This window comes from Petaurus breviceps, unplaced genomic scaffold (genome assembly GCF_028583685.1).
Source record: "Petaurus breviceps papuanus isolate PSGF00001 unplaced genomic scaffold, PetGlider_PUasm1.0 243, whole genome shotgun sequence".
Taxonomy (NCBI): domain Eukaryota; kingdom Metazoa; phylum Chordata; class Mammalia; order Diprotodontia; family Petauridae; genus Petaurus; species Petaurus breviceps.
Window position 1 is genome coordinate 240,931 of NW_027185931.1, and position 12,300 is coordinate 253,230.

Genomic DNA, 12,300 nt, shown 5'->3' on the forward strand with positions numbered 1-12,300 from the left:
GAGCTCTTATGGGAAATGTTAGGAAGAGGGCAAGACATGTTATTCAACTTCTGTTTTTCCCCTGAATGCAGAGATACAGCTGGAGATGCTGAAGGAACACAGTCCCCAGAGCTCCTTGTGATCCCAGATGTATCTTTGCAGCCTGGGGCAGGAGGGAGCTAGAAGGGGTAGCTCATTTCTTCCCTAACTTCAAATGAGTGAGAGACACAGAGCTGTGAAATGGCCAGAGGAGTCTTATAATTAAATCCTTGTTCTTGCATCATTGTCCTTGTTGTGGACAAGGCTCTGACTCATGTTCCTTTGTGTTTCCTCAGTTATGGAGAGAGGACTCCAGACTGGGCATCAGTAATATTTCAGTGACTGGCCAACTCCCCATCAGTCAATGCCTCAAGCAGTCAACTTCTCTGACACAGGCCACTGCTTCGATTCTTGAAGGTTTGGGACTTTGGATGGTGTTCAGGGAGATGCTGCTTCTCATTCAGAGAGACACTTTTTGGGTGCTTTCTTCTTTGGTCTTGTCACTGCTCCTGCAGCTTCCTGCTTCAGTGTGCAGGAGTGAGAAGCCCCTCTGCTTTTCCAAAATCAGCCCCAGCCTCAGCAGAGATGGGGACGTGGTGATTGGAAGCTTTCTCCCTCTGTATTCAGTGAGAGCAAGTAGTTTTACAAGAGCAGAAGTTTTTACAAGTCTGCCCAACAAGGACTGCAGGAGTTATCAGTAAGTACTTCTCTATGTGAAAGTATTCATTTTAACTGAGTTGATTTTTTCAAAGCATTCTTTTTTAAAGGAAGGGCCAACAGGAAAGTCCTTGTTGTTATGCCCACTGATACTTCAATTCTCCCTCCGCTCTGCAAATGAAGTTAGTATTCACCAATCAATTTTAATCTCTCTGATTGTCTTACAAAACTGAAGATAGAGAATGTTCTATTTGTCTGTCTCTATCTTTCTGTTTTTCCATTTATATCACTGTCTCTTCTGTTTCTGTTTCTTTTGCTATCTGGTTTGTTTCTATCTCTGTCTCTATATATCTTTTGCCCTCAGCTCTGCCTCTGTATCTCTGCATTTCTCTCCTGAACTTCTTACTTCCTTGGGGGTATTGCCCTTGAGAAGCTCCAGACATAGAGAGTTAGTAGCATTCACTGTAATTTATTCATCCACATCCCTCATTCTGACCCTCAGTGATCATACTGACACTACAAATCCATGCCCCAGACTAGAGAACCCTAACATGACTGGTAGGTTCCACTTGGAAACTGGGAGATCATTAGTGTTGCATTTCTTGGGATATCAGAGGTAGGTTTGGAAACCAGATAAAGTAGACAGGAATTTTTAGCGATATAAAGTACTGATGATGAAATGACGGTCACACTTGGAGATATGAAATGTTTTATTTCCCCTTCACTGATGTGTGAGGCTTTAGTGTTTGTTTGTTTAGTCAGGTTATGCTGAGTTCAAAGCAGGAGAAAAATTGGAATTGGACATAAGTTCTAGAATTTCTTAGACTATGGGATCATTGTTCTCATGGCCAGGCCAAGACGAGAATTTTGTCTGGGCTCTACTCCTGTTTCACACTGGGGAGTAAATACAGCAGGAATGCTATGTTTTACAACACAGCCTCAGATGTAAACATCTGTGAGTCTGCACATCACAAACAGATGTTTACAATGGAGTTGTAATGGAGGCAATGGGTTCCAGATTTACCCACATGCACACACACAGAGGCACACACACACACATGTGCGTGCACAGAGTTTTCTCCTTCACAATATTTCACAATCTCCTTTACTGTAAGGTGGATGAAGAGTTAAAGAGTGGTACAAGATTGTAAGGTAGAGTAATGGAAGACAGATGAAGGAAAAATACAAATAGTCTTTGTCCATGGCCATTCTTACTATTCCCTGGATTTCTATCTGCCTGCACATCTCTGTCTTTTTCTCACTATTGAGGTTCCTTTACATTTCTCTATTTCACTTTCTGTCCCCACTCCCCCTAATTATATCTCCTTTAATAGTTCTACATAAGGAAATAAAATCTGTTTGAGTCAAAAAGATCTGAATTAAAAACTGAGACATTTACTAGTTTTGTGAAGTGGGGCAAAACACTCAACCTCTGGGTGGCTCCTTCCCAGGGTTCTAGTGGGAATCAAATCAGATCACACATAGAAGGCCTTTGAAAACCTCAAATCACTGTCTGAATGCTGGCTCTTATATACTTTTTCATTTCTATTCCTTTAATGGTTCAAGATGTTTAGTGCCATTTTCTCCTCTTTTGTAATGCTTCACTTGAGAGGACTGGTGATGGTTTGCTTTAGAGGGGGAAACATTCCTAGTCTCTATGCAGTTTAGACCAAGGTTCTGCTGTGAATTGAATTCCCTTCTCATCTCTATGTTGTCTTTGACCAACAACCTTGTGAGCCAGGGTCCTGGATGGAGACAAAACAGCTTATTGTTCAGTACCTCATCCTAATGGCAGAGAATGTGAGTGACCTAGAAAGAAATCCACTATTCAGCTGGCATTTATTAAGCACCTTCTTGTGCCAGGTCCTGTGCTACACTCTGGGGTTACAAGGCTAAGAATGAGATCCTCCCTGTCATTGACATTCTTACATTAGAATGGAGAGGAGAATATTTTCGTATGTAAATATGATCTGAATGGGTACAAAATGATTACCAGGTGTGGAGGGCCCTGGCTGTGGAGAAAGACAAGAAAGACTCTGTGATGGTTGTGCCTGAAGCCTGGGTGACAGCTGATTTTTAAAAGCCATGGAAAATGCACTGGTTTCTCAAATGCTCAGAGATCTGGCAGGTAACTTCTCATGCTTCTTGCAGGTAAAATCAGTTTGGATGGAAACACAGGTGGGAAGGGACAGAATGAGGGATTCTTTTCTCAGCTGCTGCCTCCCAGAAAACTTCTCTGTTGTCCTTAAACTGGGAACTGACAGAGAAAAATTTCCAGAGTATAATTATTTTAGAGAATATTGACAGGAATAGAAGAGCTCTTTGCTTAGGAGCAGCAGTGTTTCAGGTGACTTTGGCTTTCAGCTCTTCTACACTTTAATAGCAAAGAGAAGGCAGTGGGGAGAAGTAATGGGGGTCTGGAGAAGGCTTTGGCCTTGAAATGAAGACACGGTGGGAAGGTTTTACTGCACATGCTGTATGTGCAGATTTGGTAGGATTCCCATTTCTCCCTCTGTTCCCAATTCCTGCTGTCTCCTCTTCCCAGAGATGATGATCAGGAGACTCATAAATTGTTCACCTGGTCAGAGAGCCCTCTGCTCATGGTGCCTACAAAGCACCACAAAGTGCTTCCTCGTCCTCTTCCATGCTTCACAGTTATTACCTCATTTGACTCTCACAACTACCCTGCCAGAGGGGTGCTATTATTATGTCTATTCTAAAGAGGAGGAAACCAAGAGAAACAGAGGTGAAATGGCATGCAGGTATCACACAGCTAATAATGGTTTGTGACTGCATTCCAATTCAAGTTTCCTAACACATGGCCAGTAGCTCTCTCCACTGGCCCACCTAGCTACCTGCTCCCTTATACACTTTCTATGTGCTCCTGGAGTGATTATTGTCCCTAATTTTGTAAATGAGGAAACTGGGGTAGAAGGACATTTAAGTGACTTGCCCAGGATCCAAGGCTACATTTTATTTCAGCAGCCCAAGCCCATAAATCTATTCATTCAGACAGTCTCCAGGATCTTTTTCAGTCTTTCTTTTTTGTTCCTCGTGTCTAGTACCACACTTTGCATATAAATCCAGTTTCACTGATTGGTTGGCTGATGTTGGACATATCAATTAGCCTTTGTTACCTCAGTTTTCCACTTCTGAAATGTGGATAATAGTAGTACATATTTCCCAGGATTCTTACATGGATTAAATGGGATAATCATTGTAAGTTGCTGAATACAGTTCCTGGAACATATAAATGTTACTTACTATTATTGTCGCTGTTGTTATAATAACAAAAAGAGCTGAAATGTTTGTTTTGACCATCACATAACTGAGAGAGCTTTTGTAATGAAATGCATTTTGTCTTCAGTTTTTTTTTAGTGGCTTCTGATTCTCTCCCTCTCAGGTGGCTCCACAAAAACTACCAACAAGCCTTAAGCATAAGGTTTGCTGTGGAGGAGATAAACAGGGACCCTGTTCTGTTGGCCAACATTTCTCTGGGTTTCCAGCTCTACAATGCCTACCACAGTGATGAGAGGACCTTGGAGAGCTCCCTGAGGTGGTTGACAGGAGAGAATTGGCTAGTCCCTAACTTCAGCTGCAGAGGGCAGCACAAATCTGTGGCTATCATTGGAGGAGCCACATCTGCTCTGTCTATCCAGACGGGGACCCTGCTGGAGCTCTACAAGATCCCACAGGTGGGTGATATTTTACCTGCTGCCCTCTAAACCTTTATCAGATCATTCCAACTTGGGAGAGAATGGAAGGACCTCTGACTGACTTATATCCAGATTGTATACAAGGAAAGTTTAAGATTTCCAATTTTGTGATTAGTTGGGGATTTTTAGTTTATTCTTTTTCTAGTATTTTTAATTGCATAGGCAAACTCTTCGACTGATTTCCCCCATTTTATTGATGTAAGCATTTAGAGACATCAATTTTTCTCTAATCACTATTTTTCTGCATTTCTCAGGGTTTGATATGTTGTGTCAGTATTAGCATCATCGTTAATAAAATTATTTTTGTGTCTATGATTTGTTCTTTTTTCCTTTTTTATTTTTATTTTAAACACATACTAAAACTTATTTATATAATAAGAAAAGAAAAAGAAACATTATTAACTTGAATATAAAACTTAAATATAAAAGAAAAAAACATTTCATTTGCACAGAACACAAAAGAGCATTTAGGATAAATAGCAATAACATCATTTAAAGAAAGACTATATATTAAATACTGTATGTTATGTTGAAAGCTGTCCACTTTTTCTTTTCTTGTTTGTAGGTTTTCTCTTGTTGTCTGCTGTTCACTTTTTGCTTTATTCTTTTTTCCTCCTTCCTCCTGTTTGTCTTCTCTCTGTTAATGCCTTTAACTCATGTTAATGTGGGATCCTAGATGTAGAACTGTAAGGCTCCTTGGAGATCATCGAGGCCAACCTCCTTATTTTACCGATGAGAAAACAGAGGCAAACCGAGGGTAATGACTTGCCCAGGGTCACACAGCTAGTAAGGATCTGAGACGACATTTGAACCCTGGTTTTCCAGACTCTGATCCCAGTACTATGCCATAAGTAATAGGTATGTGCATACTTGTGTTATCCCCTACTGGATTTTATGTTCCTTGAGGAGAGGGACAGTGTGATTTTTGCCTTTCTGACCTCAGTGTCACACACATGGTAGACACGCAAAAGTTTGTTGAATTAAAAAAGGAGAGAAGCCATCTCCAGAGTGCACAGTTGCAGCAGCGGCAGCAGCAGAAGCAGCAGCAGCCTGCTAAGTCCACGTGTGGCAGGGTTGGTGCAGGGGTGGGCAGGCGAGTGGGAGGTGGGGGGAAGGTAATATTTGGAGTGGGATCTTTTTCCTATCTCTCTTAACTCCTGTACTTCTACTTGCTACATTGCCCTCCCATTACTTAACCTAACCCCACTCTAGCAATATCTCCTTTATCCTCCTGTTCCCCTAAATGTAAATAGTCTTTTATACACCTCTTTGACCTGTTCTGTTCCCCCTCTAAAATTCCCTCCCTTATCCTCCCATTCCCCTAAGTCTAAAGACCTTTCTATAACCACCTTTTGACCTTTTTCCTCACCTTCCCCTTTAAAGATTGCACCTTTACCTTCTCCTTCCTCCCTATCACCCTTAGATTTTAATTTCTTATTAGAAGACGTTTGGCTCTTCCAGATGTATATGTATTTTTCTCTTTTAAATGCATTCCCAAAGAAAGTAGGTTTCCAGAACTAACATCCACCCTCCCCCATATAATTTCTCTGTATTGTTTCTTCCTTTTGCACCTCATTTGTATAAGATAATTACTAATTTCGCTGTTCTTTAAAGGTTTTATTTTTGAAGTCATATCATACTCAGGTCTACCCCAGTCTTTCTTATAAGCTACCTAATTACTAGTAGCAATCTTAGCCATAGGTTTTGCAATTTCATTTGCATTTACATAAGAGATAAACATTCTATTCTTATTTAGTCCCTTAGAATTGGTGATTGGTATGAGTTCAGGGATTTTTTTTAAAGAGTCCTATAAGTCTGACAGTTGGACAATTTTTATTTTTTTTTTCATTCAGAATTATTTGAAGCTTTGTTTACCATGATATTTTAGTCGGGAGGCCCAGTTCTTTTGACCTTCAGTATATAATGTTCTAAGACCTGTGATCTTTTAGTGTTGCCAATGCTAGGTCTTCTGTGATTCTAATTGCAAACATGTAAATATTTATGTAATATATATCTAATATGGACACTTTTTTTCTTATAGCTCATAATATATTGTCCTTGACTTGGGGTTTCAGAATTTATAATATCTCTGTGAGTTTCTTCATACAATCTCATTCAGGTATTAGTGAGGCAGTTTAAGGGGTTCAGGGACCCCCCCCCAAAGACCAGAGTGCTGGACAGAATTGACTGGCATGAATTCATGAACTCAAGGATTCTTTAAGGTGGCAAGGGTTTATGTAATGCCAATATGGTGGGCAGAACTCCTTAAGGAGCTTACCATTTAGCAGGAATGATACTAAAGCTTCCTTGTCACTGGTGTCATTCACTACTGGAAACCAGGGGAATGGGTGTCTCAGGGGTACATTTTTTGGTCTGTTACATCTGTAGCGAGATAGCTTTGAGAGTTGATGTCAATAGCTTGACATCTGGGTTGTATATGACAACTTCGGGAATCAATACACAATAATTGTGTGGTTACAAGATAGTCTTGTTTTTTATAAGAGAATTTCTTCAAAAGTCAACTTGTTCTTGTGATGGGTAAAGAGAGTTTTTTTAAAGCAATTGTGGTTAAGTAACTTGCTCAAGGTTACATGGCCAGTTATTTCTGGGTGTGGTGCTAAGTATCTGAGCCCAGATTCGATTCCCAGGTCATCCTGACACTGGAGACGTTGCTCTTACTCGCTGTGCTACCTGGCCACCCCAAGAGAGTTTGTTTTACTGGGACCCATTCATGAGTTATTGCTAGGCATAGTGTCCTTGGGCTAGGAAGAAAACTGTCAGGGATACTGTTTTGAAGCTAGAGAGAAATGTGACCTTGGAATTGGGTTGCAAGCATCCCATCAGCAGAACTACCAATCCTCCTCTACCATCTAATTCCTCTGTAGAGATTCTTCCTCTTCTGCCTCATTTGTACACAATAATTACTCTTTTTTAGCTGTTCCTAAATGGCTTTACTTTACAATTCATATCATGCTCAGGTTTTCCCCAATCTTTCTTATGAGCTACCAAATTATTAATAAGAATCTTAGACATATGTTACATATTTAGTGGTCTCTCCTTATTGAATCCATGAATTGTTCTTTAACCCACTCATTCTTTAAGTTTAATTTGTTTAATCCCTAAATAGATTTTTAATTTTGTTATTAGTTTATTACATAAAACGAAAATTTCCAAAATGTAGTACGATAAAAAGCTTATTGCACATGAAACTACAAATCTACTATGCACAGCTTGCTATTCTTTTCAATTATATAACAAAATTATCAGGGAGATTCCTTGTTTTCTTCTTTTTCTCCAACCCTCTGCCTTGCTCCTCAGGTATTTTGTGCATCTTTCCTTATATTTCTAAAATCATTAAGTTCATCATTTCATGTAGCACAGTTGTATTCCATCAAAATCATATATAACAAATTGTTCAGCCATTCTCCAGTTAGTGGGCATCCCCGCAATTCCAGTGCTTTGCTATCACAAAGAGAGCTGTCACAAACATCTTAGAACATATAGGTTCTTTTACTTTTTCCTTAGTCAACTTTGGAAATAGACCTAGTAATGGTATTGCTGGGTCAAATTGCATCAGTAGTTTAACAGCTTTTGGGGCATACTTGCAGATTGCTCCCATATTCATGTTCTTCAGGATTTGACAAAGTTTTAAAAACTATATTTTAGATGTGAGACTTTGATCTGATAAACTTTCTATAGAAAAAATTCTCCGAATTTTCTGTTTCCCTCCTGGTCATCCCAACACTGGGTCTGGTGCTCTTATTCACTGTGCTACCTGACTGGCCCGCATCAGTACTTTAACAGCTTTTGGGGCATTCTTGCAGAATGCTCCCAAAAATGGTTGGATGATTTCACATTACCACCAGCACTGAATTTGTGTCCCTATTTTCCACATCCCCTACAATATTTATGACTTCTCCCTCTTATCATTTTAGCCCATCTGGTAAGGGAAAAATGTCAAATATGTTTTTATATGCATATTTATGGTCAATAATGATTTAGAGAATTATTCATGTGATTATAAATCGCCTGATTTCTTCAATGGAAAACTGCTGCTCATATCATTTGACTATTTTTAATTGGGTAATGACTCATTCTTAAGGATTTGACAAAGTTTTAAAAAAATATATTTCAGATGTGAGACCTTTATCTGATAAACTTTTTATAGAAAAAAATTCTTCCAATTTTTTGTTTTCCTCTGTAGTGTAATGCCAAAAGAAGGCAACTTCCCAGGTTCAAAATACCAGCATAGGTGCTCTCTATTTTATTCAGTGACAAACCAAGAACAGAGAAGATCAAAACATGACATCATTCAAAATACAGCATTTACTAAGTGTGATTAAATAATCTCCAAGGACTACCCCACCCCAGGACCTTCCAATCATTCAATCAATTACAAAGTCCCTGTTCTAAATACTTCTCCACCCCTAGGCTATACCTTAATTAAGTCCACCACAAAGCCCCTCTTCTCAAATGGAGATTAGTTTCCAAACATAAGGTCAAAAGTTCCCCACCCCTGGATCACAATTGAATCTACCCCAGAGTTACATCAAGTTTAAACACAGCACTTAATACCCAAATGGAGGTCTTTTCTTCATCTTGACACGAGGCAAGTTCTCAGCAATCTTAGTTCCTGGGGAGACAAGGCTTAGCAAAGCCATAAGATACATTGCCAGTCCCTTCATGAATTCATCCTCTGTCTGTAGAACAGTCCTAGAACCCCTGAACACATTAGCAAAGCCCTCTCCCAGGATTTCTGTAAACATACAACAAGAAAATCCTTCTTCAGGGCTTCTGCACCAACAGAAAGGTTCCCATACCCCTGCAACAACAGCACTGTCCTTCACCAGTGGACAGTATTCACTCTGTCTGCAGGACAGTCTCCAGACCCCTGCAACAACAGCACTGTCCCTCACCAGTGGACAGTATTCACTCTCTGTCTGCAGGACAGTCTCAGGGCTTCTTAGCGAACAGCCAGGTTCCAGGACTTCTTCAACAAAAGGACAGTCTTTCACCAGTGGACAAATCTGGCAAAACAACATCAAAACAGACAGACAAAGTACCAGCAAAACAGCCATGTCTCCTCAGTCCTTGGCAGCTCAGGGGGCAGGTCTCAAAAGTCCAGGGCAATTCAAAGTGGCCACCAGCAATTCTCTTAGTCTCTCTCTCTCCACGAGGTGCTGCTTCCAAAAAGATCTTCCGCCTCTCTCCAGTGTCTCTCCAAATCTACATCACCAGCTCCTCCCAGTTCAGGACTTTCTTTTCACATCAACAAGCCCATCCCACAGGTGGGATTAACAAACTCTGGGTTTTAACACAATCAATTTGAAAACCAAGCCAATACAGGGGAATCTTTAATTGCCATTACTATCACATCCTCCTAGTCTTGGCTACATTTATTTTATTTGTACAAAACATTTTAAATTTCATGTAATTGAAATTATCAATTTACAGCTAATTTTTCTCTCTTTCCTTTTTTAAATAACTTGTCCACCTATTCTTAAGCCTGATAAGTAATATGTTTCACGTTCTTCTAATTTTCTCGTACAATCTTTACATATAGATCATGTAATCATTTTGACTTTATCTTGGTAAATGATTTAAGACATTGATCTATGTCCATTTCCTGCCATGTTTCTTTCCAGTTTTCCAAATACTGGATTTTTTCTCCAAAACCTTAGTACTTACACTTGTCAAAGCCAAGCTTATTTTGTATTTTTGCTACTGTACATTGAATTTCTACTCTGTTCTATTGATTTAATTTTCTATTTAATAGTAAATACCAGAGAATTTTGATAATTACCACATCATAATATAGCTTAATATCTTTACGATTAAATGTCCTGGCATTACATCTTTTTTTCATTATTTTAATTTGTTTTCAATCTATGCTTCCTAGGCGTCCCTTATTAAATATAATTTTTATCACAATTATGATTTGAAAATATCTACATTTCTGCTTTTATTCTTTAAACTAGAACTTTTTACATCCTAATATATTGTCAGTCTTTGTAAAGGTGTTATAAACCATGAAAAAAAGGTATAATCAATCCTCTTTCCATTCAGTTCTCTCCATATATCTATCATAACTAGACTATCTAAAACTCTATTCACTTTCTTATAATTTTTATTATTTATTTTTTGGTTAGATTTATCTGGTTCTAGGAGAGAAAGAACAAGTCTCCTATTATTATAGTGCTACTATCTTTCTCTACCTGTAAATCATTTAACTTTTCTTTAAAAATTTTAAATGCCACAGCACATATAGGTTTAGGACTGATATTCCTTCAATGTTGATGGTATCTTTATCAAAATGTAGCTACATGTTTATCTCTTTTAATAAAGTCTATTTTCACCATAACTTAATGAGAGGTCATAATTGCTATCCTATGTTTTTTTTGCTTCAGTTGAAACATCATAAATTCTACTCCAATCCTCCTCTTTAACTCTGTGTGTATCTCTCATTCTTAATTATATTTCATGTAAATAACATATTATTGAATTAGGATTTTCAATCCTTTCTGCTATTGTAATTTTGTGCAGGAGCTAATCTTATTCATATTCAGTGTTATAATTACTGTTTGAAAATTTTCCTCCATCTTAATTTAACTATTTTCCTCCTCTCTCTTTTTAACCTATCTCTGTTACTTAAAATTTTCCCCTTCCTTTCCCATTTCTTATTTTATCTGCCCCTCTAATATTTCCACAATCATCCTCTCTCTTACCCTCCTAGTCTTAATCTATATACCCTGTAAGAAGTCCATTTCTCACCATGTCCCTCAGTTTTCTCACCTCTCTCCAAGAAGACTTCTATACCTCTCCATATGCACCTGTTGTTTCCTTTTCAACCAGGGTGAGAGGGAGTTTCCAACATTAGCACTCCTTCACTCCCACCTACTTCACTCTTTTAGTTTTTTTTCTTTCAATCCCATTTTATAAGATAAGTTCACCTTTTGTTTTACTCTTTCCTTCTGAATTTCATTTTTTAGAATAATTCTATCATACAAAACTCAACATCAAACTTTTTTTAAACTACCTTAGTAATGATGACAGTTTTAAGAATAATCATAACATTTTTACATACAATGAGTAAGCAGTTTGACTTTAATGAGGGCCTTATAATTAGTCTTTAAAGTTCTTCTTTTATTTCTTCTGGATCTTTTATATAAAATTTTCCATTGAGTTCTGGTCTTTTTGTTATAATTATGTGACAGACTTTTAGCATGTTAAATGTTTGGTTTTTTATTCAAGCATACACTCAACTTTGCATGGTAAGTTATTATTGGACATAATAATCTTTGCTCTTTGAAATATAATGTTCCAACACTCAATTTTAGTGTAGTAGCTGGTAGGTCTTGTGAAATTTTAACCACAACACCACAGTAGTTAAATTGTTTTTTTTTTCTTGTTGCTTATCAAATTGCTCCCATAATTTGGGAGTTTGGAAACTTGATTACCACATTCCTGTATTTTTTCTTCTTGGGATATTTTTAAGGGGGCAGACTACAAATATTTTCCTGTTTCTACTTTATTCTCTTCTTTTAGAATTTCAGGAAAACTTTCCTAAATAATTTCTTCTGATGTATCCAGATTATTTTTAGATCACAACTTTCAGGTGGTCTAACAATTCTAAGATTGTCTCTCCTCCATCTCTCCTCCAGATAGGTTGCTCTTCTAATGAGATGTTTCAGATTTGCTTCTATTTTTCTATTTTCTTTTTTTCTTGGTGCCTTATAATAATATCGTTCAATTCTGCTTGCCAAATTCTAGTTTTCAGGAAGCTATTGTCTCTCTATCTCTTTCCCTCTTTCTTTATTCCTTCCTTCCTTTTTTCTTTTTTCTTTCTTTCTCTTTCTTTCTTTCTTTCTTTCTTTCTTTCTTTCTTTCTTTCTTTCTTTCTTTCTTTCTT

General features: G+C 37.9%; 1 protein-coding gene across 1 annotated transcript in view; it reads left to right on the forward strand.

Moving 5' to 3' along the window:
- Nucleotides 1-464: 464 nt before the first annotated feature.
- LOC138167646 (vomeronasal type-2 receptor 26-like) overlaps nt 465-12,300 on the forward strand; it is a 72,390-nt gene continuing 60,554 nt past the window's right edge. The window contains exons 1-2 of the mRNA XM_069096580.1: nt 465-715; nt 4,079-4,370. Coding sequence (XP_068952681.1) covers nt 465-715; nt 4,079-4,370 — 543 coding nt within the window. The remainder of the gene's footprint in view (nt 716-4,078; nt 4,371-12,300) is intronic.